General features: G+C 36.2%; 1 protein-coding gene across 6 annotated transcripts in view; it reads right to left on the bottom strand.

The window, feature by feature from the left end:
• Positions 1-1,390: 1,390 nt before the first annotated feature.
• Positions 1,391-21,936, bottom strand: part of PCDH7 (protocadherin 7) — a 385,684-nt gene continuing 365,138 nt past the window's right edge. For 5 of the 6 annotated variants that reach the window (XM_032495414.1, XM_032495432.1, XM_032495422.1 and 2 more), the window contains one exon: positions 1,391-5,319. In XM_032495414.1, the coding sequence (XP_032351305.1) occupies positions 4,943-5,319 (377 nt within the window). In that variant the 3' untranslated portion in view covers positions 1,391-4,942. The remainder of the gene's footprint in view (positions 5,320-21,936) is intronic. The other variant, XM_032495471.1, reaches the window with a different exon arrangement.

Below are 21,936 nucleotides of genomic sequence, written 5' to 3'. Positions count from 1 at the left end.
CTTCTTGAGGGAAGGAAGACTTCCAGCCAAAATCAATTCACAAAGATATCTTTGAGTTAAGAAAGAATGTGTCATTCTAGATAAAGTATCTTGAATTTTCAATCAAGAGAAGGAAAAATGGTAGAGACACTTCAAGGCAAGCATCTTTAGAATTCCAATTTTTTTTCACATTGGTGGGTTCTAGAAATACTGTTGTGAGATAGGGCAAAACTTCCTTTCAGTCAGTTAGTTTCTATAGAAAGTATTTCCTTTCTCTTTTTAAATCTCTGAGTTGGGTTGGGGAAGAGAAGTTGCTTGTTTGAATAGATAACAATTTAATAAACAAAGAAGATAACTGCTATGGTTAGGGTTATAATCTGACAATAAAGAGTAAACACAATTACTTAAAAAAGAGAGAGAGAAAGATAGTAAATGATTGAAAAAAATATAAACAGTAGAGAAAGTCCAGCTAAAGAAAAAAAATGAGTCAGGTAAAAATTCTAGTTTTTGCTTCAAGTTTTTTTCTCTATCTCTCACATGAGATAAGGTCATTTTCTTAGTGTCTAACTTTTTTGTACTCATCATTATTTTATATTAAAAACAAACATTTCCTTTACAAAGATAATTTTGACTCAGAATTAATTTTATCTGAAATGTGAAATTTCTCAAGATGACACCTAAAAAAAAAAAATCAATCTTTACATTACTGATAAGTTCTTTTACTGTACACTTAAGATTTCAAAGCCAGCTGGGTAACTATCTCAGGAATTATTTTGGTGAAACTGAAGAATCTAAGTTCTCCTCCATTATAAGGCAAAGTAATATAACAGTTATGCCCAGTGCCCTCAGAATTAACAATTACTGCAGCATCATCTTCCTTACTCCATCTTAGTTTAGCAGAAATCAAGCCATTCTAAATCAAACTGGTCCATGCATCCATTCACTTCTCGTCCGATCAAAACGGAATTACCTGTCAACAGAGAAGTACACTTACAAGTGTTAAACCATTTGACCATGTTATATTTTAATTTGCAGAGACAAAAATGACAAGCAATTTATTTACATAAAACTGTACAAAAGCAAATTAAATTATGTAAAGTATTTCATAAATATTTGGACGAGTGTTTAATACATTTCGCCATGTTTAGCATAGTTACGTGCATAGTGACTCGTAATAAACGATGATAAATTGTTCTCTGCTTCACTATCAACATCCAAGTAGCAGAACAATAGTCAATGATTAACATTACAAACGGATCGTACCACACTGAATGCAAGTGCTTTAAAACGTAGGAAAAGTCATCTGAAAGTAAACCCTAGGTAGCTGAAAAAATGATGCCTTCCTCCGGATGTTATATATACCTCCGCCCAGGTCACAACTGATCTTTACTTTACTCATGATCATCTTCACTCTTTTCTTTTCTTTTCCTTTTTTTTTTCCCCTTAAGAACACATTGCATATTTATCACTGATACAATATACCTAAAACTACTGATGTCTTCAGATTTCTCGTGCCTGTTTTAGGACAGCTGTTTGATTCTTAGCAGTTTCTTCTGCTCTTTGTGTTTTATTTTCCTATAGGACAGCTTCCTAGGGTAGCCTTTCAGCCAGACATCTTCAGTACCATCTTAATTTTTCTTCCCATAAAAATAATGCCTCCCTTGTTTTCTGAAACTCAGGCAGCAGGCCAGTCAGAAACTGTACAGAAATGGTATCTGGAGGTTCAGAATGAACCTTAGGTTTTAGACTGAAGCTACAGACGTTTTAATACGCTGAAATGTATATAGTTACTCAATTTATAAGTGTGTCCTAATGTATAATGCATGCAAAGTTCACTGAGCTTCTTGTGCACAGGAAACAGTTATGGTTTATATACTGTACAACCAAAATGAGACAGCAGCTAAAAGAAAAATAACAAAAAGAAGAAAGAATAGAAATGGTAAATCAGTATTTTACCTTGCAAAATGGACTGACTTCACCCTGATTCTCTCTGTTTTACTATTACAATAAATGCTTTAGCCTTCTAGTTGGAATTAAGAAGCCCATATTAATGCCTTGATTTTGTTTTATGAATGAATGATATTTAAGACTGGTCCACTATCTGAGTTTGTCAGAAGGCAAATTTTTAATATATTATTTACTATTTTCAGAAAATAAACATGGATAAATATACAGGATCAAAAAAGTTGGGAATAGCCCATTTCCCCTCATTGTCCAAACCCAACAACCGTTTTTCTACCATAATAACAGGTATAAAAGGCACAGTTGCTTATTTTGCATTCACTCATTTATTTTTTTTTTTTGTTCTTTTTTATTGATTTTTTTCAAAAGCACTCTATATATGGAGTGGCACCAGATTTAACCTACTCAAAATAAAAGTCATACAAACACAAAATATATTTCTGTGTCATGCCAGCTCATTATAATAATAAACATGTTATGATAGCTAATTCTACTAGAATTACTGCGAATACTTACAGTACACTGAATTTTATTCTTTCACACCCATTTTAGTTCTAAAGAGGCTCACGAGTTAAATGACAATAACATGGCTGTCTTGAATGTGGTGCAAACGTCATTGGGGAATGTGGATCCAATTAATCCAAAGGTCCCGTATGACCCGTATTAGCTTCATAGACAACAGAAGGGTTTTAAGATAGAATGAAGTGAGCTATCTAAATGCTTCAAGTGTCTCATGAAACAAAGAAAAAAAATGCATTAAAAGAATCTGTTGAACACCTGTGTTAAGCAATTGAATATTTCTTTTGTAACGTGCAAGAAAAATATGTATACATTTCATAAGTATCTTTAGAAGTATTTTGTCTTAATAGGTACTTACAGATTATACAAGGCAGAACTGCTTTAATGCAGTTTCCTAACAAAGTACTACAATTGCATCTTTCCATAATGTAAATAATAATCAAACATAAACATGTTCAATTATTGATATTTTAGTCCAATGTTTTTGTTTCTTCAATTACATATCTTCTTTCATCCTAGCTATTATACATAAACTAACATCAAAATGAAAACTCCGTTTAAGAGAGAGCATAAGGAAATGACCCAGGAAGAACACCCCACCAAACAGAGAAGTGATTTTCAAAGATAAGCATTGATGACCTAGAGTGAATTAACAACCTTCATTCCAGGCTGCTTCACCTTGTTGACTAAGAAATACTGCAAAGCATGAAACTACCCAAAGCTACATTATTTCTACAGTTCGCTAGAGAGCCGTCAAGGCTACGTCTTATTCCAAACATTCAGTGACTGGAACGTTTACTCTCTTCACCTGTTATCCCCTAGTTTGTCCCTGGATTGTCACTTTTGTCTGAATGTCCCAGCTCAATTTCCAACCATATTAGATCATCCTCCATAGAGCCAGTGACTCAAAATCTGCATATTCTTTTTTAATTTTTTATATTATACTGAAAAAACTGCCTATGTCTCATCTTTGAGATGGGCAAACCACCAGACATGTCACTGCCCAGAACTCATTTCTTTCATGTTCAGTCTAGACTGGTTTTAAGAGATATATTAAATAACCTTCCAACCACATTAGTGACAAGTCAATTAGGGTGTCATCTTGCTTCAAAGTTGTGAGTCTTGAAATAGTGCCAAATTGCACAGGATTCAAAATTAATGCACTTTTGTTACATGGAAGTGTGCACTGAACACGTAAAAATGCACTTGATAATTTGAAATATGGATAATAAGACCAGCAAGCATAACTTGGATTCTAAAATGATAATAGTGGATTTAAAGACTATTCACCAATGCATCTTTCCTTCTCTACCTACCCACAGATATGATTTTAAAAAGTAGAATCTTTCCTGATAATATTTTTGAAACTAAATTTTAACCTCAACTAATTGCCTATTATAATACCAAAACTATGTCTCATTGACTTTTCATTTTCTGAACTTTCAAAAATCCATTTTAAAAGAAAATGCATGTTTTTCTGGGTATAGAGATTATGTAAAATAAACCAGCATATGAGGATTTCTGTGGGTGCCTGGGTTCAGTTGCTTTTGCTGCTTAATGGATTTCCATGTCAAGACCAAATTTACTTCATGATTTCCCTGATCTGCCATATGATCTTTGGCCTTTTAATGACACAATTGTTCCAGTTAGTTGATAATAGTGATGCTGTTCTGAAATATATATATATAATTTTTACAAGTTACGACTAGTGTAATTGATACATGTAGTCAAGATTGTGCATGTACTAAGAATATTCAATAAATGTATGTGATTGAAGTTGATGCTCCTGACTTGAGAAAAACGACATACGCTGATTTGGGACTGCAATCTCCAACTGGGTGTTGTTTAGCTCTCAGCCTTTGTTGGAATATTAAAGCTGTGATCTTCCCCCAAGGGCTTCTTATAGAGTCCTCCTCCCTAAGGTTTGTACCTTTAAAGGAACTCTATCATTTTTGAGGGATTGCCTTCCATGGTGATTAATCATATTCGGATCGTGTCTGAAACTTTTTTTTACCTGAACTGCTCTTTTTGATCAACCAGATGACATTCGAACTAAATCAAAGTGACTAAAATCATGCTTCAGCTTAGGGATAATGAGAGTGCGTTGTGTTCTGCTGATCAGGCTTGTTACCAGGAATGAACCTTGCAACCGTCTTCCTGTAGTTGTTGCTGCTGTTTTGTTTTTTGGAGGGGGGCGGGGAAGAGAGATCGGGTGTCGGGAATCGGTGAGGGGGTTAAACATGCAAGTAACAAGGATGGTTTCTACATTGTACATTACAATCAGGCTGCACAGTATCACTCACTAACGGCCTGATCTGGAGGCAGAAGTGGCGGGCAAAGCTCTGTCTCTTTGGTAGCCCCCTCTTGTGATTACACGGTTTTGCTTTGTAAGTTTTTTTGTTTTTGTTTTTGTTTTTTTTTTTTTGCCCCTTTATTCTCCTTCTCATATGTGAAAAGAAATTTGTGGTTGCTTCTTTACAGCCTACAGGTAAACTTCTCTTCTAGTGAGAGTGTTGACAGGAGATGGCTTGTATTCCCCTGTTTTGGTAAGGGGAATATCCTCAGTGTTGGCTTCCTCATTTTTGCTGAAACTAGCTGCACTGAAGGTCTCGTAGGATGAGGTTAACTTTTTGTTCAGGAGGTTTCTGTTGCGGTCGCCCATGATGGCGGCCTCGCCGTTGGCCAGCTTTTCCTGGCTTCCTCGTTCATCGACAGGCATGAAAGTGGAGAGTTTGGGCTGGCTCTTCTTCCTCTCCGGAGAAGTGCGGACTGGCATCCAGCAGGAGTCGGAGTGGCCGTACTCATCACACTCGCGGGTACACTTCCCGGTCAGGGCTACATCTGGAAGAGGTCTTGAATCTGAAAGCCAAGGAGAGGGAGCCGTTAAAGCTGGCCATTTCTCAAAAGGCTTTCCTGACCTTTATGAAATTGGAAGGGGGGACATACATGAACATAATGTTATATTACGTATATATTTCCTTTAGCATATTATTTCCCTTTTTTCCCAACACCCTGCAATTCATCATCCCATAGAACAGTTTTTATTTCACATCCATTAAAGATAAGGTTTTGCAAAAGCATCACATATTATAGAAAGAGAGGAATGGACAGATAAAATTTAGGTCTGTAGAACAGACAGGTATATATGCATTTGTTGCAGGACAGGGACGTGTGTATACTCTCAAGCAGAAATAAAGTATGTGTGTCTGTTTGTATAGGTATAAATTTTTCCACACGCAGAAGAAAAGTTATTAAACCCAAATAGATAATTTTCTGGATTTATAAATTATCCCAGAAATCATGTACCTTTGCCAATTGGATTCCTTCCTGCTTATACATTATTCATAGAATGCAAATATGCAAAACCTTATATTTTAAAATACATTCTAAAACATCAGGGTGATTCAAAAGGAGTACCTGAACTGACAACACATTATGTGGTTCAAAAGTTTAAAAAGGCACAGTACAGGTGGATTACAGGTGTGAGCATACTTACAGTACCACCTACCCGCCTAGCCCACACCCCCTCCCCCCCACCATGTTAATGACCTAACATGTGCTGTAGGATAGTCCCCTGAGTGTTCATGTAGAAATACATTTGCCAGTGTGTTTGCTGAATGGAAATATTATGTGAAATGCAATGTATTGGGTAAATCGAGTCAAGTGTCTACAATTTGGATGAAATGGCATGTCCTCCTAATTAATGGTGTTGCCTAATGGAATGTGGAATTGTCTTCGATTTTTATAAAGCTAAGTTATATCTAGAGAGTTCTCAGGGATCAGGATTAAAGATGGCAGTTAAGATTTACTTGTATGTGTAATTAAAATCATTATATATGGTCTGTCTTTGGACAATAGTTTTATATTTTCTATTATAAAAATTTTTTAACAGATTTTGTTTTTCTTTGAGAAAGAGAGTGAGAGAGAGAAAAACCTGCTTCACCTCAACAGATTCTAAGAAAATAACCTCTAGGGTTTTATTTAATATATTTTATAGTTCCTTTTATAGGCAAACAAAAGAACGTAATATGACTGTGCTATCATATGGTATCATTTTATTGCAAAGCTTGGGACTAAAAGGACTGACAAAATTTAACCTCTGCAAATATATTCACAACAAATGAAATCAGTTAGATTTGCAAATGCATCCTGGGTAAATTTGGTTTAAAATAGAAAAGAGGGTAATTTAAATTATTCCCAATATAGTTACACTCTCTGCTTTTGTCTCCACACACCATCCACTGTAGTTTCTAATGATTTTCCTATTTGGTTACCATTTGTGTAGTATATTTTAGAACTTTTACTTTGCCAAAGTTTCTAAATCAAGCCAGTCCAACATTGCATCTTTATTTTTCAGTGATGGATGGATAACTGAAGTATTGTTATTTGTCAGCCCATTGTTTTTTTGAACCACTGTGGCCAGAGATTTTTATGCTGTGTGCTCAGAGTTCAGCAAGGAAATGCCAGTGTTCTTCACAGGAAATCTAGAATTATTTTTCTCTTTTCCAAAGGTAAAATGCAAAAATAGTTATTTATGTAGTTGTACATGTTGCTGCTTGACTCTCAGTTGGGAAGATCCTATCAATTTTATCATCAAAAGAAAAATAAAAGGTACTTTCCTATTTACTTTTTATGCTAAATTCCTTCTGTCTCTCAAGCACATATTTGAGATACATTAAAAAAATCAAACTATTGACAAATTTTATGAATTGCTTTGTAATCTAGTTAGTTTAATTCAGCAAACTAAGTTCTTTGGGAATATTTCCGATCTTGGGATACTTTGTATATTTGAAGCTGACCTAAATGTTTTGAATAGGAAGAAAGAAAAACCTTATAAAAATGCAGAGTGTAAGATAAGATCTACATTGTATTCCAAACAGTCCTTTTTTTTTTTTCTTTCTTTATTGCTTTAACAAGTTCAAACTTTTCTTTTTCTCTTATAACAGTGCCTATCAAGGACACAAGACAATAATCAGAAATTTAGCTACCAAAATAGGAAAAATCTCTAAGAACGTAATTGTCATTCCCTGCTGAAGGGATCCAGAATGGTCTCCCATCATCTCTCAGTTTACTTAAGTATCAAACATGTGACAGTTTCCTTATACAATGACTTACACAGGTTGCTGCTTTTCGGGGATTAATCTGTATTTCTGGTTTGAAATTCTTGGCACTTTTTTTCTCTTTGAGATGCATTTATAAAGAGCTGATAGACCTATATGAAGACTCTAGCACCTCTCCTTACCTGCTGTCCTTAACTTGTGTACCTGAATTTCCTATAGCTCATAAAATATTATATTCATAGAGATTGACTAAATTTCCAATCACCTAGGAGTGAGATAATCTTCAATTCCTTCCCTCAGCTTTTACTTCATAGTCTGGATTATTGCCTGCTAAAACTGGTTTCCTCTTATTGCTTTTAATGAAAGGCAGCTTGTCTTCTCTGCCATCAGCCACATGTGGGCTGCCACATCTCTATCCAAGAAGCTTGACTTTTAATAAGGATCTCTTGTCATTTCCAAAGTCAAAGACTTGATTGGGGACCACAGTAGAAGTTGACAAGCCTAATTGGCTGAGACATGTTGCAGTGTTTGTCATCAAATTTAGAAAATAATCAAGAAAGGCTATAAGAGATTCATCACAAGCAATCAAAACTTCCAACCTTGATGAGTCAAATGAATCCTCAAAAGAAATGCCAATGATTAACAAATGCAATTTATATTATGATGCAACCTATTAAGGGAAGGCATGAGTGGAATAGTACTTTTCTGTGTTTCTGTACTTTCTTATTTTAATTCTGTAAGTAGATGTTATACATCTTTTAAAACAGAGAAATTACATAGGGTCTTACAGAATCGTCAGATACACATCTTTCTCCCTTCCATAAATGATAAACTCTTAAAATATTCCATTTGTTGTGGGATTATAAAAGCAGATCTTCCATTTTAATCCCTCTGAGTCTTTCAGTCTTTCCTTGAAGGATGTGTTTTTGATACCTAAGAACATTATATCACACTTTAGTTGAGTACTCTTCCGTTGAATTTTTAACTTTAGTGAAGACGGAAAACAGTTAATCACAACCCTTTTCAGTTGGTATTGAGTAAATCAATTCAAAAAGTAAAATGTTCTTATTGATACATAATGCAACTCTCCAGCAGTATTTTCCATAACAAAGTCAGCTCCTTAGAGGTCCCCCGACACACGACGCACACACACACTCAGTCAGATCAAATCTTGAGAAAACTGAAAGAAGTAGTATTCATCAGATCTTGCTGTCCCTTTAGCATTAATTGCAGAGTTTTCCATTTTCACCTGGTTATGCTATTTACTAGAAACATTACATCACTCTGAAAAGTTGAAGTCCTTTCATAGAGATAATGTTAATTTCCCTCTTGAAAGTACATGGTTTAAAGCTGTCATATTAGCAAACAAGTTATAACGTATAAAATACTTCCCCACACTTCATCCCTTTTACTTATCACCTCAACCCAACAGTAAGGAAGACGGACGCAGTGAGGGGTCCAGACTCTCAGAGAGCTGAGGCCAAAGAGCGAGTGTTATGACTTTCACTTTAGTGTTTCCCATAACACCATATCACTCCTTCTTAAAATGTAACAGCAGGGTTATTTAGAGGTCAGTTACTGCTACCCAAAGCCATAAGGAAAGGCTACAATCTTCAAAGAAATACAAAAAAAAATTATCTGAGCAGCCCGGGAAACAGATGCCTCAAAGTCACCCATTTTACTACTTAACGAAATAAAAATTCAACCTTCTTAAAACTATGCTTTTCCCAAAGTGGAGAAAATTATAACAAATTTAAGAAGTCATGTTCTTTCTCTAAAATGAAGTGCATTTGTTCTTATGAGGCAGGGTAGACAAGTGGTGGTGAGATACTCTTACAGCGACCTCAGCAAGAAGTAATAGACAATACGTAGCATCATTAGAAGTAAAAAGGAAAGCCCAGATTTACGGAGGCATTTGAAGTTTCCAGAAGCTGTCCTACACCATCCAGAAACCTTAGAGGCATCAGTTATTATAGGAGAGCCCTGGAATCATTAAGGCTCTTAAAGATAGCTCTGCACCAGTAAAGATTTTGATAGACTGAGTTACGCCTTTTGCCAGAATCCTATTCTGGGTTTGGGGCTGGAAGATACAAGGATATTTCCATTTCCTAAAAGAAGGCATGAAAATGTTGCCCTTAGTTTTAAAACACTTCCAATGAGCTTTTCTTTTGTTTGTCTTAAGCTCAGATATTTAAAGCTATATGCATAATTGCTTCTTTCTTTAATATACAAACTACTTAATTCCCTGACCCCATGAGATAAATGGATTGTTAATCAGCATGTAGACATCTCCGACATTCATGTCTTTCTTGTGCACTTAGCACATTCTTAACAGTATTTGACAAAATTTTGCAAATAAAAATTGTGTTACTCTCTTCTTCGGGAGAGAAAAAAGCACAAATAGGCACCTCTTCCCTTTTTTCTTTTTCAACTGTTTATTTTTCTTTGTATATATCTTGACTTCCTGTTATCAGAAGATTTCTTTTTCTAGAGATACACCTAATTCTGGTGGAATCTGGTGGACTATGAAAGGGTTTTACAGAAGGATGAACAAAAATAAGAAAAACAAATTTTGTTGATTTTCCAACAAGTATTTTAACATTACCTTTATTTTCTTTAATCCAAATGAAAATATCTCTTTCACTAAGATGATTACATCAAGTGCTTTATCTTAAAATAGCTGTCAGAAAATGATTTATTTTTGCCTTATATAATAGATCTGAGGAAAAAAAATGATTAAATACAACTTTTTATTGGAAAACTATTATTGTAGTCAGTAAAGTTCAGGTGTGAGCAGATGAGATCCAGAAGTGTGTACTGAGTTAGACTTGGCTTTTTTTTTTTTTTTAAATAAATGACCTAAAGATCCCCGCCTTTTGACTAGGGGATTTAGGAAGATTAGAAAGGTAAGCACATAGCAGATCATGGAGAAGGTAGAAATCACTGACTTAGACAAGCAGTCTGTGATCCTCTAAATACCCAAAAGCTTGGGGAAATTTACAGTTATGCAAGTAAGTGTTACCCAGGGCTACAACAAAGGGGTTAAGTTTCCTAAATAGTGTTCTAATTTATCACAAAATTGTTAGAGCAGGCAGATAGCTAGATATGAGCAGAGAAAGGGGACTCAGGACAAATGGTAGGAGTTGGGCAAAAGAGGAGGGGCACAGGCCAAATGCAGAAACCATACATCATATAGACAACAGGGGTCCTTGGGCAGAGAAAGAACTTCTAGGCTGATAAGCAGTGACACATCTTGGGGTGACAAGTGGCCTGGAGGCTGACAAGGAAAGGGGGAAAAAGTAGGAATCTCCAGTATCTGAATGTAACCTTTTGCTCATTATGCCCTCATTTTAATAAAATTAGTCTTGCACATTAGAGGTGCCCATCATGCAGCAATGCCACGACACTTCTGATCCAGACTAAATAAGGGCAAAAATTCCTCTTCCCTTCAGGAAGGTGGAGTTGGGATACAATTCAGGGAAAATACCCCAAACCCTTCCCTCCCCAGCCAATATTCCACCCATTCATTTTTACACGCCATGTGACCAACTTGCCAAAGAAACTCAGGGCAGTTGCTCACCTGAGCCTGCCCACTGTCCCCTGGAGAGTGGACTACCCATCCCTTAATAAGTCCCCCTTTACTTTCTTAACCTCCACCTCTGGATTATTTCTGCAGTGAGATAAGAACTTAATCACTGGCAACAAAATCACTTGATCCAACCAATTAGAAGAAGATATAAGGATTACCTATCAACCAACCCTTATTTCAGTCTCATCTATATCTCCTGAGTGCTTCCCTCAAGGGAGAGTGGAACTCAGGGAAAGAACAGGAGACTGGGAGTATCAACAGTGCTGAGTGTGATTCTAGGCCCATCATGTATATGCTGTGTGACCTTGGACATACTTTCTCTGAGCCTCTCTAAGCCTCGAGCATCTCATCTGCAACATAATGATGCCCACTCCTCCATGTATTATGGGGATAAAGAGTTAATGTGTATAAAGTTTAGAGCATGGTGTCTGGTGCAGTGTAAAATTTAGGTAAATAGCTGGTGGTAGCGCTTGGAGAGATTTAAAAAGTAGTTTTTTGTTTGTGTTTGTGTTTGTGTTTTTTCTGTCTGGAGTCTTCCATGAATGAAATGGAAATTAACTGAATAGGCTCCAGAGCCAAGATCCCTGGATTCATATCCTAACTTTGTCACTTAATATGTACCTTTGAACAAGTTGCTTGATTAATTTAAATTTCTTCATCCTTATAAGGGGCAGAAGAATGAATTAACTTCTTAGGATTATTGTGAGGATTAAATACATTAACATAGGAAGAGTGTTTGCAATAATTCCTGATGCACAATAGGACTCCAATAAACATTAGATATTTTTCAGGTGCACAATCCCTTATCCATAATTCAGTCCTCAAAAAAAGCTTTGAAAACTCAAAGTGTTTTCTTCTCCCATAAATTTACAACAAATCTGACCTTCAATACAAGGTTATTTTTCCTCTTTATTTATCTCACATAGTGTGAGTATTTATATGTTTTACAGGAAAAATAGTGTTTAATTAAGGGCACTTTCTCAGACTCTTAGATCTTAAAAATAATATACATGCATGATACTACCTTTTCTAGTATATGATGGATTCTGAATTTTAAGATGTATTTGTACCCAAGGGTTTCAGATAACATACTGTGGGCTTAGTAGCAGTTATCAATCAAGAAAGAATGTATTTTGAGTTACTTTTCCAGTAGTACTAATGGATTTATGCTGATAGACTCTGCAATATACCAGAGCTACCATCTACGTAGGAAAATACAGTGGTCACTGATCACTCTGTTTCAGACATCCCCCAACACTTCTTTATTAAGACTTTGCCAGAGAAGATTCATTCAGTATGTGTCATTACAGTTGCTCAAAACTGAAGGGCAAATGCTCTGTTATTTGCAATTATCTTTATAATCGAAACAGATCAACCTCACAGTCATTTTGACTTGAAAGAGACTTGCCCCAAAGATGCTGCCGTCTTGCTTTGCCTGCATGGGCTACAACATATAAAAGAGTTCCATTTTAAAGATGTCAAAAATTAGGAATAAGATAACCTAAGACTAAGAGGCTGAAAATCAAGGAAAGAGAACAAAAAGCAAAGCAAATACCTTGAATGCAGTGTGCCCTTCGACATTAAAAAAAAAATAATAATAGTAAACTAAAATAAAACATAAAAGCCGTTTAGCATACAAGCTATGCAGATTTCATGATGTATGGACATGCTTGTTTTAAGTTGCAAAATAAGCCAGAAATTCCTCTCACTTTCTTATGCACACCTCTTTGGAATATGTCATCACTGCACCTACTGCCAAGCCTCTATTTCTCAAGCCCTTGAGGCTGGGCTAGCTTTGATGAGCAGAGTGCTACTGCGTAATTTCCAGGATAGGTCTCAAGAGTCCTGGCAGCGTCTGCTTTTGCCCTGAGAAGCCTGCGATCTCCATCCTGAGAGAAAGCGTGGTCTAGCCTCTTAGAAGATGAAACACTATTTGAGAGCGAGACTCAGCTATCTCAGCTGGCCCAGCAGAGCTCCCCAGGTGAATGCAGCCCGTGGGGGACCTGGAAAAACTCACAGAGGAGCCACATAGCCAATCCACAGTAATATGGAAAGTAATCAGTCTTTGTTGTCTGACATTCCTAAGTTATGTTTGTTTGTTTTTGTTTGTTTGTTTAGAGGGTGGGGGGAGTGCCTTGATGCAGCAATCGATCACTGAGCTCATGATCATGGATGTATTTTATTATCTGCAATAAATCAAACGACAGCCTGAGATCTGGAAACAATATATTCTATTTCTTTTATGCCTTCATATCATGGGCAACAAACTGACCAATACTGTGGAAAGTACAAACATTGTCAGGAATGTAAGCATGTTTAATTAAGAAGTTCAAGCAGAGGGCTCGCATTGAAAGCTCTGGAATTTCTGGTCCTGTAATTACAGGATTTCACTGCATTTTTCACCTAGGAGTGCTCTAGTTCAGGCTGACACGCCAAGACAATATTAAAATGTTTAAACATGTTTGAAAGCATCAGCAACTTTTCTCGTACCTTAGGCTAAATTCAGTTAAACATCAATTGAATGAATCTCAAGAAGCATTTCCTGCCCTGAGGCTTAGACCACTGTCATTCTGAATGTGGTATTATCATATGCAGTGGAGACTGGGCTCGCCAGGTCTCAAGCAGTCCTGCTGAATCAACTCAAACATGAATCTGCTGGTTGGCAAGTGAAAACTGCACGATGGCAGAAAAATGTATGGTGACTGCTGGAGAGTCATGTATTTCTGCACATCAGAGATGGGGCTTCATTTTGACTTCCCTCTTCATGAATGCAAAATTAGAGGCACTGGAGGTTAAGGGAGTATTAAGGGAGAATGAAAAGAGAGAAGGTGCTGGAAATGAGAAGATGCTCTGATACTGATCACAAGAATTTATCAAACCCAGTAAGAGACTGGGGACATTTATTACACAAGTTAGCAATTGATTACCCACTGCAAATAGACCCAGTTTTGATAGTGTGAGCCATGCATGTGTATTTTTCCACTGCAACGATCAAAGGCTTCATAATGTTTCTTCTAGTCTCCTGGGTTTCCTTCTATTAGAAACTAGTTGCTTCCAGTATCATAGACTTTAATAATCTAATGGAAGCTAGACGTACTGTCTCTCTCCATAAATGCAGATATGTGCCCACAAAATTGGCATAAAATTTCAGTGGTGTTCAAGATATCAGAGTTAGGGTCACTGCATACTTCCAACATTCTGGTGGATGGAAGAAAGAAGGGTATATTTTTTAACTCACTTTTTTTTCCCTTTGAGTTGGAATCAAAGGTTAAGAAATATTTAACAAATGTACATCCATCCTTGAAAAATAGAAATTTACATGGGGCAAATAAATTGCCATTCAAACAGTGACAGAAAGGGTTAAAATAAACAAAAAAAAAACAAATTATGAAACACATATTTAGAAGTAAGGAAAATAATTTAGGTTTGATTATGCTAATATTGTAGGTAGGTCATGTAAATGCCCAAATCTAAAAACCCTTAATGACTTATAAGACTTTGTATTAATAGCAGATTAATGCTTGGGGGTGGATTTTACTGATCGGTGATCACCGATTTGAAACGTAGTTTTCTTTACTAAAACGTTCGTCCAATATTTGCACCAATGTCTTGAACTACCAGCAAACTGGATCTTCACTCACCATGAGAAGGGAGAAGAGTTGATGAATTCTTGTCATTAAGGAATTTTATACAAAATAATAATGATCCAGATGAGTTTTTTAAGTTAATCAAATGTGTTAGCCACTACATATTGGTTTTACTGTAAAGTGTGAAGTGGGTGCTTCTGAGAGAGTTGCAAGTATCAATTTAGAGTCACCTTCTAGGAATGATGTCAAATCTTCAAAGTTTTCAACATTGGCTATAAAGTTGTAAAATATATATCCTACAATAAATACCAATATTGTCTTTAGGGATGAATATTTATTCTAAAAATAATATATATAGGCTTTATTAACTGTAAGAATATTATTTTTGGATTGTAGTCTTGAAGGCAGTGCCCATTTTCTCTCTGCTTCTCCATATAACATATAATTCTATACAGATAAAAAGACTGAAAAACGGGAAGCTGAAAAAACATTACAATATATGTTCTCAAATCTTCTTTCCTCTCATATAAAGCACTTTTCATTGAAGTATTGTTGATTTATAACATTGTGTTAGCTTCAGGTATACAGCAAAGTGATTCAGTTTTATATATATATATGTTTTTTTCAGATTCTTTTCCATTATAGATTATTACAAGATATTGGATCTAGTTCCCTGAGCTATACAGTAGGTCCTTGTTGTTTACCTACTTAATAAATAATGGTACTTAACTTTTAATCTCATACACCTAATTTATGCCCCCACCTTTCCCCTTTGGTAACCATAAGTTTGTTTTTCTATGTCTGTGAGTCTTTTTTTGTTTTGTAAAAAAATTCATGTGTATTATTTTTTAGATTCCAAATAGAAGTGATATCATTTAATATTTATCTTTGTCTGACTTACTTCACTCATGATAATCTCCAGGTCCATCCATGTTGCTGCAAATGGCAATATTTCATTCTTTTTTGTGGCCAAGTAGTATATATATATATATATATACACACACACACATACACACACATAAATATATACCACCTCTTCTTTATCCATTCATCTGTTGATGGACATTTAGGTTGCTTCCATGTCTTGGCTACTATAAATAATGCCGCTGTGAACATTGAGATGCATGTATCATTTCAGCTTTAGAGTGTTCATCTTTTCTGGATATATGTCCAGGAGTGGGATAGATGAATCATATGCTAGTTCTATTTTTTAGTTTTTTAAGGAAACTGCATACTGTTTTCCATAGTGGTTGCACCAACTTACATTCCTACCAACAGTGTATGAGGTTCCCTTGTGATAAAACTTTTTTTAAGTAAGAAGTTATAAAACAACTCCTATAATAAGTGGCTGATATTTAATATCTAAACACTTAATGTGAATATGTTAAATACTTTAACAAATTAATTTGGTATTTGGGGATGTTTTAAAAAGAAAAGAATCATTGCAGTGGCCATAATGTGGTATAAGGATTTTCTATGTATTTATGTGAAAGTCTAAAATATACTATGTTAAAGTTCAAATCATGTATGAAGTAGAGTTGTAATATAATATGATTATTTTTTGCATGGGAGCAAATTCTACCAATTCAGATTTACTAAAGTAATATATTTTTTTCTAAATATGGCAAAAATCATAGTAGCCATTAATCTTCCCCTTCAATGTAGTGATCCTAAGAAACTATATGATTATTCTAGTGCTATGGCCATGTTTAAAACACATTCTCAAACACTTTGCATGGGGTTACCTACCGAAATACTTCACAATCACACAGAAGAAACTTGTCTGGTTGGAAACACTCCTGTAACGACAAGCTGTGTGGTCCATCCATTATTGTGACTGGGGAGAAAGACAAGAGTTCCTTCTTTGTGTTTCTTACTGAGGAAGGTTTCACAAAATCCTTGAGCTCTGAAGTATTTTGAGAGATGAGGCTCTGAAAGCTTTTAGTGGGTGCTGAAATGCCATTTATAGGGAGAGTTCTAAAAACATTCGAATGCTGGCTCCTTACTCTGGTCAATAAGTTGATCAGTTAAAACTAAAATTGGCAGTCACAATTAGGGCCAAAGCGTATTGAAGGGCTTGGGAGTTCAGAGCAGGTAAATAAAAGGAAAAGGAAGAAAATGATCTCCAATGACTAGCAAACAGGACTCAATGAGCAGCTCAAGTGGAAGAAATCAATGAAGCAACACTGGATCAGTCGGCTTCATTGATTTTTGCTGCTCATTGAAATGTTTTCCTTTATTTACTTCCTGTTTCTTCAAAGAGTGGCAAAGTCCCACTGTTGAACCTCCCTGGGAGCCTGTGGAGGGCGGACAAGCAAGCTCTGGAGATCCTTTCATGCCTGCCTTATGCCTTTTCATGCTGGATGGATTCAGGGCACTTCTAATGCTCCATGTGATGTTACAAGGGCCACCCTGTTCCTGCAACCTTATTGTGGTCTGGTTGGCAGAATGACGGTTCCCTTCCCCAAATATCTACATCCTAGTCCCCAGGACCTGTGACCAAGTTAGATCACATGGCAAAGGGGAATTAATTAAGATTTCAGATGGTATTAAGGTTCCTAATAAACTGTCCTTAAAAGAGGGAGCTCAAACAACAAGGTCCTACTGTATAGCACAGGGAGCCATACTCAATATCTTATAATAACTATGATGGAAAAGAATCTGAAAAAGAATATATATATATATATATATGCATAACTGAATCATTTTGCTGTACACCTGAAACTAACACAACATCATAAATCAACTATATGTCAATCAAAATAAACAAATAATAATAAATACGGAGCTTATAGGGGGCTACGCTACAAACCAAGGAATGTGGTCAGGCGCTAGAAACTGCAAAAGGCAAGGAAACAGATTCTCTTCTAGAAAGGGAGGCAGCACTGCTGAGGTTTTGATTTTAGCCCCTGGAGACGCATGTCAAGACTTCTGACCTACAGAACCGTAAGAGAATAACTTTTTTGTTGTTATTTTAAGAAGTGATGTTTCTAATAATTTGCTACAGTTGCAAGAGGCATTTGATACACACACCCACCAATTCTCTGCTCAGAGTAAGGACAGCATAGACTTGAAGCATTTGATCCTTTCTACCCATGTTTCGTCCACAAAAGGAAATAGAGCGGCAAAACTCTGATTTTCAAAGTTTTCATTGAGTCAGGTTTACCTAATTTGTGAGTGTCTGCTCAAGAAGTTTTTGTTTTACATTTTCGAAAATGTTGCTACACTTCAGTGTCTACTTGTCCAAGTTATTGGACCAATCAACCAAGTTCAATTTCTGTTTTGTTCAGAAAAGTACTAACAGATCATCTTCCTGAATGACAACATCTTACCTGGCCCCTCAGTGACGGCGGTCTCTGGGACTATCACCAGAGAAACCACTTCAAGGAGTTTTGGGGTGGTGTGATTCCCAAGAAGAGAAGAGATAGTGTGTTTGGCATAACATACAGGAAGGAGAGCCAGGTGCTGGGGTACACATTTAATGAGGGCTCTGTCAAATTATTATGGTGCTTTTGTGACTTCCTGATATTTATTCCTTGTGCTACGTTTGTCTTTTTAGCCTGTTTCCTTCTTAGTAGTTAGCAGGAGAGTGTGTAATAAAAAGGCACTTTTATGATTATTTTAAAAAGAGTACATAGAATAATAAGTCCCTCTCTAGCTTGAAACCTTCTTCTCTAAATTTCAGTGTAAATTTCAAACTTTGTATTTTTTGCACAGAAAGTCCTTCCGGATCTGGATCCTGCCTACCACTTAACCCTGGCCTCTTTCCCTTCTTATGTGCTTCCATTTGCCACTTCAACAGACCTCCTGGGGTTGTCATTTCTGGAAAGCCTCTCGCTGTTCCATGTCTCTGTGATATTAATGTGTTGCTTCTTCTGCTAGTCCTTGCCTCGTAATCTACTGCACACAAATCCTTCAAAATCCATTCCAGGATTGCAACTTTGAGATTTCTTCTAACCAGTCGGTCTAATTCTGATTTCTCTTTGTCTCTCTAGTCTTCATCTTATACCTGTCTCTATCATAGCATTTAATACATTGCAGTGAAACCTGCTACCTATTTATGTGACTTTTTCTGTAAAGGGTCACTCCCTGTGGCTGGGATTCACAAGTTACTTAAGGATGTATTCTGGATCCCAGCACCAAGCCAGTCACATATCAATAAGTGCCTTTTGAATGGATGAATGAAAACCATGGTAGTGAGACAGACCGCATGTCAGCCCTGATGATTAATTTCACAATGGCCACAGGTAAAGGATGCTAAGGACATCTGTTCATCATAAGAAGAAAGAAAGAAAGAAAGAAAGAAAGAAAGAAAGAAAGAAAGAAAGAAAGAAAGAAAGAAAGAAAGAAAGAAAGAAAGAAAGGAAGGAAGGAAGGAAGGAAGGAAGGAAGGAAGGAAGGAAGGAAGGAAGGAAGGAAGGAAGGAAGAAAGAAAGGAAGAAAGAAAGGAAGAAAGAAAGGAAGAATAGGATATATTTTGTGGAACAAAATGCAGTCCTCATACTCAGCCTGGAGCAGGCTGGGGGATGGGGGTAATCACTGGAAGCAGTAGTAGGTGCTAAGAAAAAGTCTAATGGGAATAGCCTATACTTAGCGGTCACAAGGCTACACATATGAACTAATTAGTTATGTTTCTTTGCTCATGGATGGTAGCTATTTTATAGTTATTTTAATAAAAGTTGTCAGGACCTCTGGTTGGCAGTTGTACAAATCCTTCAATAATAAACTTGGGAAATAAAATTTACTTTTGGCTTATACACAGCTTGTATCATAGATGAAATTTTGCAAAGCATGGAGCCATGAAGGAAAGGTATTGTATGTGATGGAAAATGGAAAAAAGAAAGCTCTCTTCTCTTACTCTTTTAATGTGGGTGTATTTTAATAAGAACCATTGTAGGCAATGTGCCAACCTGTTTCAGTTCAAAAAATTTTATTTACCTTCTTGTAGCAACCTGATGGGTACACATTAAATGGGTAGGATCGTGGGCAATTTATGTCATTGCTTTTCAAACAGAGAATCATGATCCCCCAGTTGGTGACTGAACCCACTTGGAAATTTGTAACCAGTTTACACCATGTTCATATTATTTTGTAAATATTTTGTTTTTTTTTTAAATATGTGTATGTTTATTTATATGGGTGAACTTGGTCCCTGCATAAAAGCAGTATTTGATTCTGGGTCACACTGAATCTGTAATTTAAATCGTATCACATAGAAATCTGTGTGTTCCTAACTATTTCTGAGTGTGCTGTGCATTATATGATATTTAATACAAAATACAATTTTAATATGCAACAGTGTCATGTAAATTTTAAATTGTACTTTTAGCTGTCATTTCAAGTTGTACTTCAGAGGCTAAAGTTTGATCCTTTTTAAAAAGGAATTCAGATAACTCAAAGAATAAGAGGTAGTCACGTCCCCAGTAACCACTTCAGGAAGTCTACCGTCAATACAGTTTCTTACCTTGAGACATTCTGAATTTACAGTTAATTCCCTAGATTCCAGTTTTCTAGAATTATGTATAATTGTGATGAGCCTTCTCATAATCCACTTAAATCCTCTGATAGACTTTGATTTACTTCAATCAGCAAAATGGCAACAGACCGTTTAAAAAAAGAGGACTTAATATGACTTCTTAAAGTCATAGAGACATTAAGATGTAGGGCACATTTAAGCTGCCTAATTGTACCACTGGTCTAATGCCTAAATATTAATCTGTCACAATGTCAAATTACATTTAGACTTTTTTTTTTTTTTTTTAGTAAAACGTGTCTGTGCTTAACAAACTCATAGTGCAAAAAATTCAGGAGTGCAATTAGAATGTCGTCTCTTCTGCAGATGACTTAAGAAAAGCATGAATCAGAGCTGAACAGTCAACATAATTTCACAGATAATCGTGAAAAAATTATGGTTCTGCAACAACTCAGAGAGTACAGTGAGGTTAGCAGGCAGTGATGATCAACTATTTATCTCTACCATCTGCCAAGCATGCTCTTTATTTAAGTCATTTTTTTTTCTTTTTTTCTTTTTTGCCAATGTTTTCAGTGTTGACTTTGCCAGCAGTGGGCATCATGTAGGAAACGAGGTTTCACGGTGCAAACAGATTTTTCCATGTATTCAGTGAATTTGCTTCACTGGCTCTTAGGCGAAGAAGACTGGCTGGAAGGAATTAATTTTAGAAAGCTTTTGTGTTTTGCCCAGTGTCTTGTACACTTCAAATGAATCAATCCTATAACAACAAAAGCGATAAAACTACAAGTTCTGTAACAATGGAAATCATCACTAAAGCATACGCTTTGGGATTTTCCTTTAAGTGACATACTTAAAATTTATGAGTACTGTACTCGGTGAGTACCTAAGTGAATCAATTGGTGGGAATCTTGCTACTTTGTCAACCTTCTCTATCTTCTAAATAAGCCAAGGGCTAGTGGAATTAGGACTTGCCATGGCAGGACAGGGGAACTCAAAGGAAATTCCAGTGTGCAGAGAAAGTAAGAGATGGACTTCACTACACAAAGCTGGTGTGAAGGTTTCAGGTTCAGGAAGAGAGTTTCCACTATTATGGTAACATAACCTGCAAAAATATATGCATTCATTCAAGAAATATTGATACACCAGGTATTATTCTAAAACTTTACATATATTTACTCATTCAATTCTCACAGCAACCTTGTGGGGCAGGTTGTATATTACCCCCATTTTACAGATGAGGAAACTAAGGTACAGAGAAGTTAAATGAGTTTTACCCAAGAGTTTGCATCTAGTGAGCAATGGAATGAGGCTGCAAACCCATATATTCAGACTTCAGAACTCTGCTCTTAACCACTATACCATACTCCCTCTCAACCAATAACACATCAAGGTACTATAAGCTCAAGTCATAAGCTTGAAAAAAATCATCTTTGTCGAAGCTGAATTAAAGCAGAAAAGCATTTCCCTATACACAGGAGAAGAAAGCTGGAAAAAGCAAATGTCTCTAGACTTCAGATGTAGTAGGAATCGCCACAGTTTTAGTCTGAAAAAAGGGGAATATTTTTAGTTTGGACAGAAAGGTGAAAACTCAAGGAGCATGTGTGCAGAGGTTCCGGGGCCAGAATAACATTGGGACAGGACTGTTTTTCCTGGAATTTTCTCTCACAGCTGTCCCTCAGTTGATCTTTGAATAGGATGAAAAATTTTGTATCCAAGTCAAAATAAGGAGTCTAAATTACTATGTCGATAAAAAGCCTCAAACTTCTA

The sequence above is a fragment of the Camelus ferus genome, chromosome 2, assembly GCF_009834535.1.
Source record: "Camelus ferus isolate YT-003-E chromosome 2, BCGSAC_Cfer_1.0, whole genome shotgun sequence".
Taxonomy (NCBI): Eukaryota; Metazoa; Chordata; class Mammalia; order Artiodactyla; family Camelidae; genus Camelus; species Camelus ferus.
This window is presented reverse-complemented; position numbering and strand designations above follow the sequence as displayed.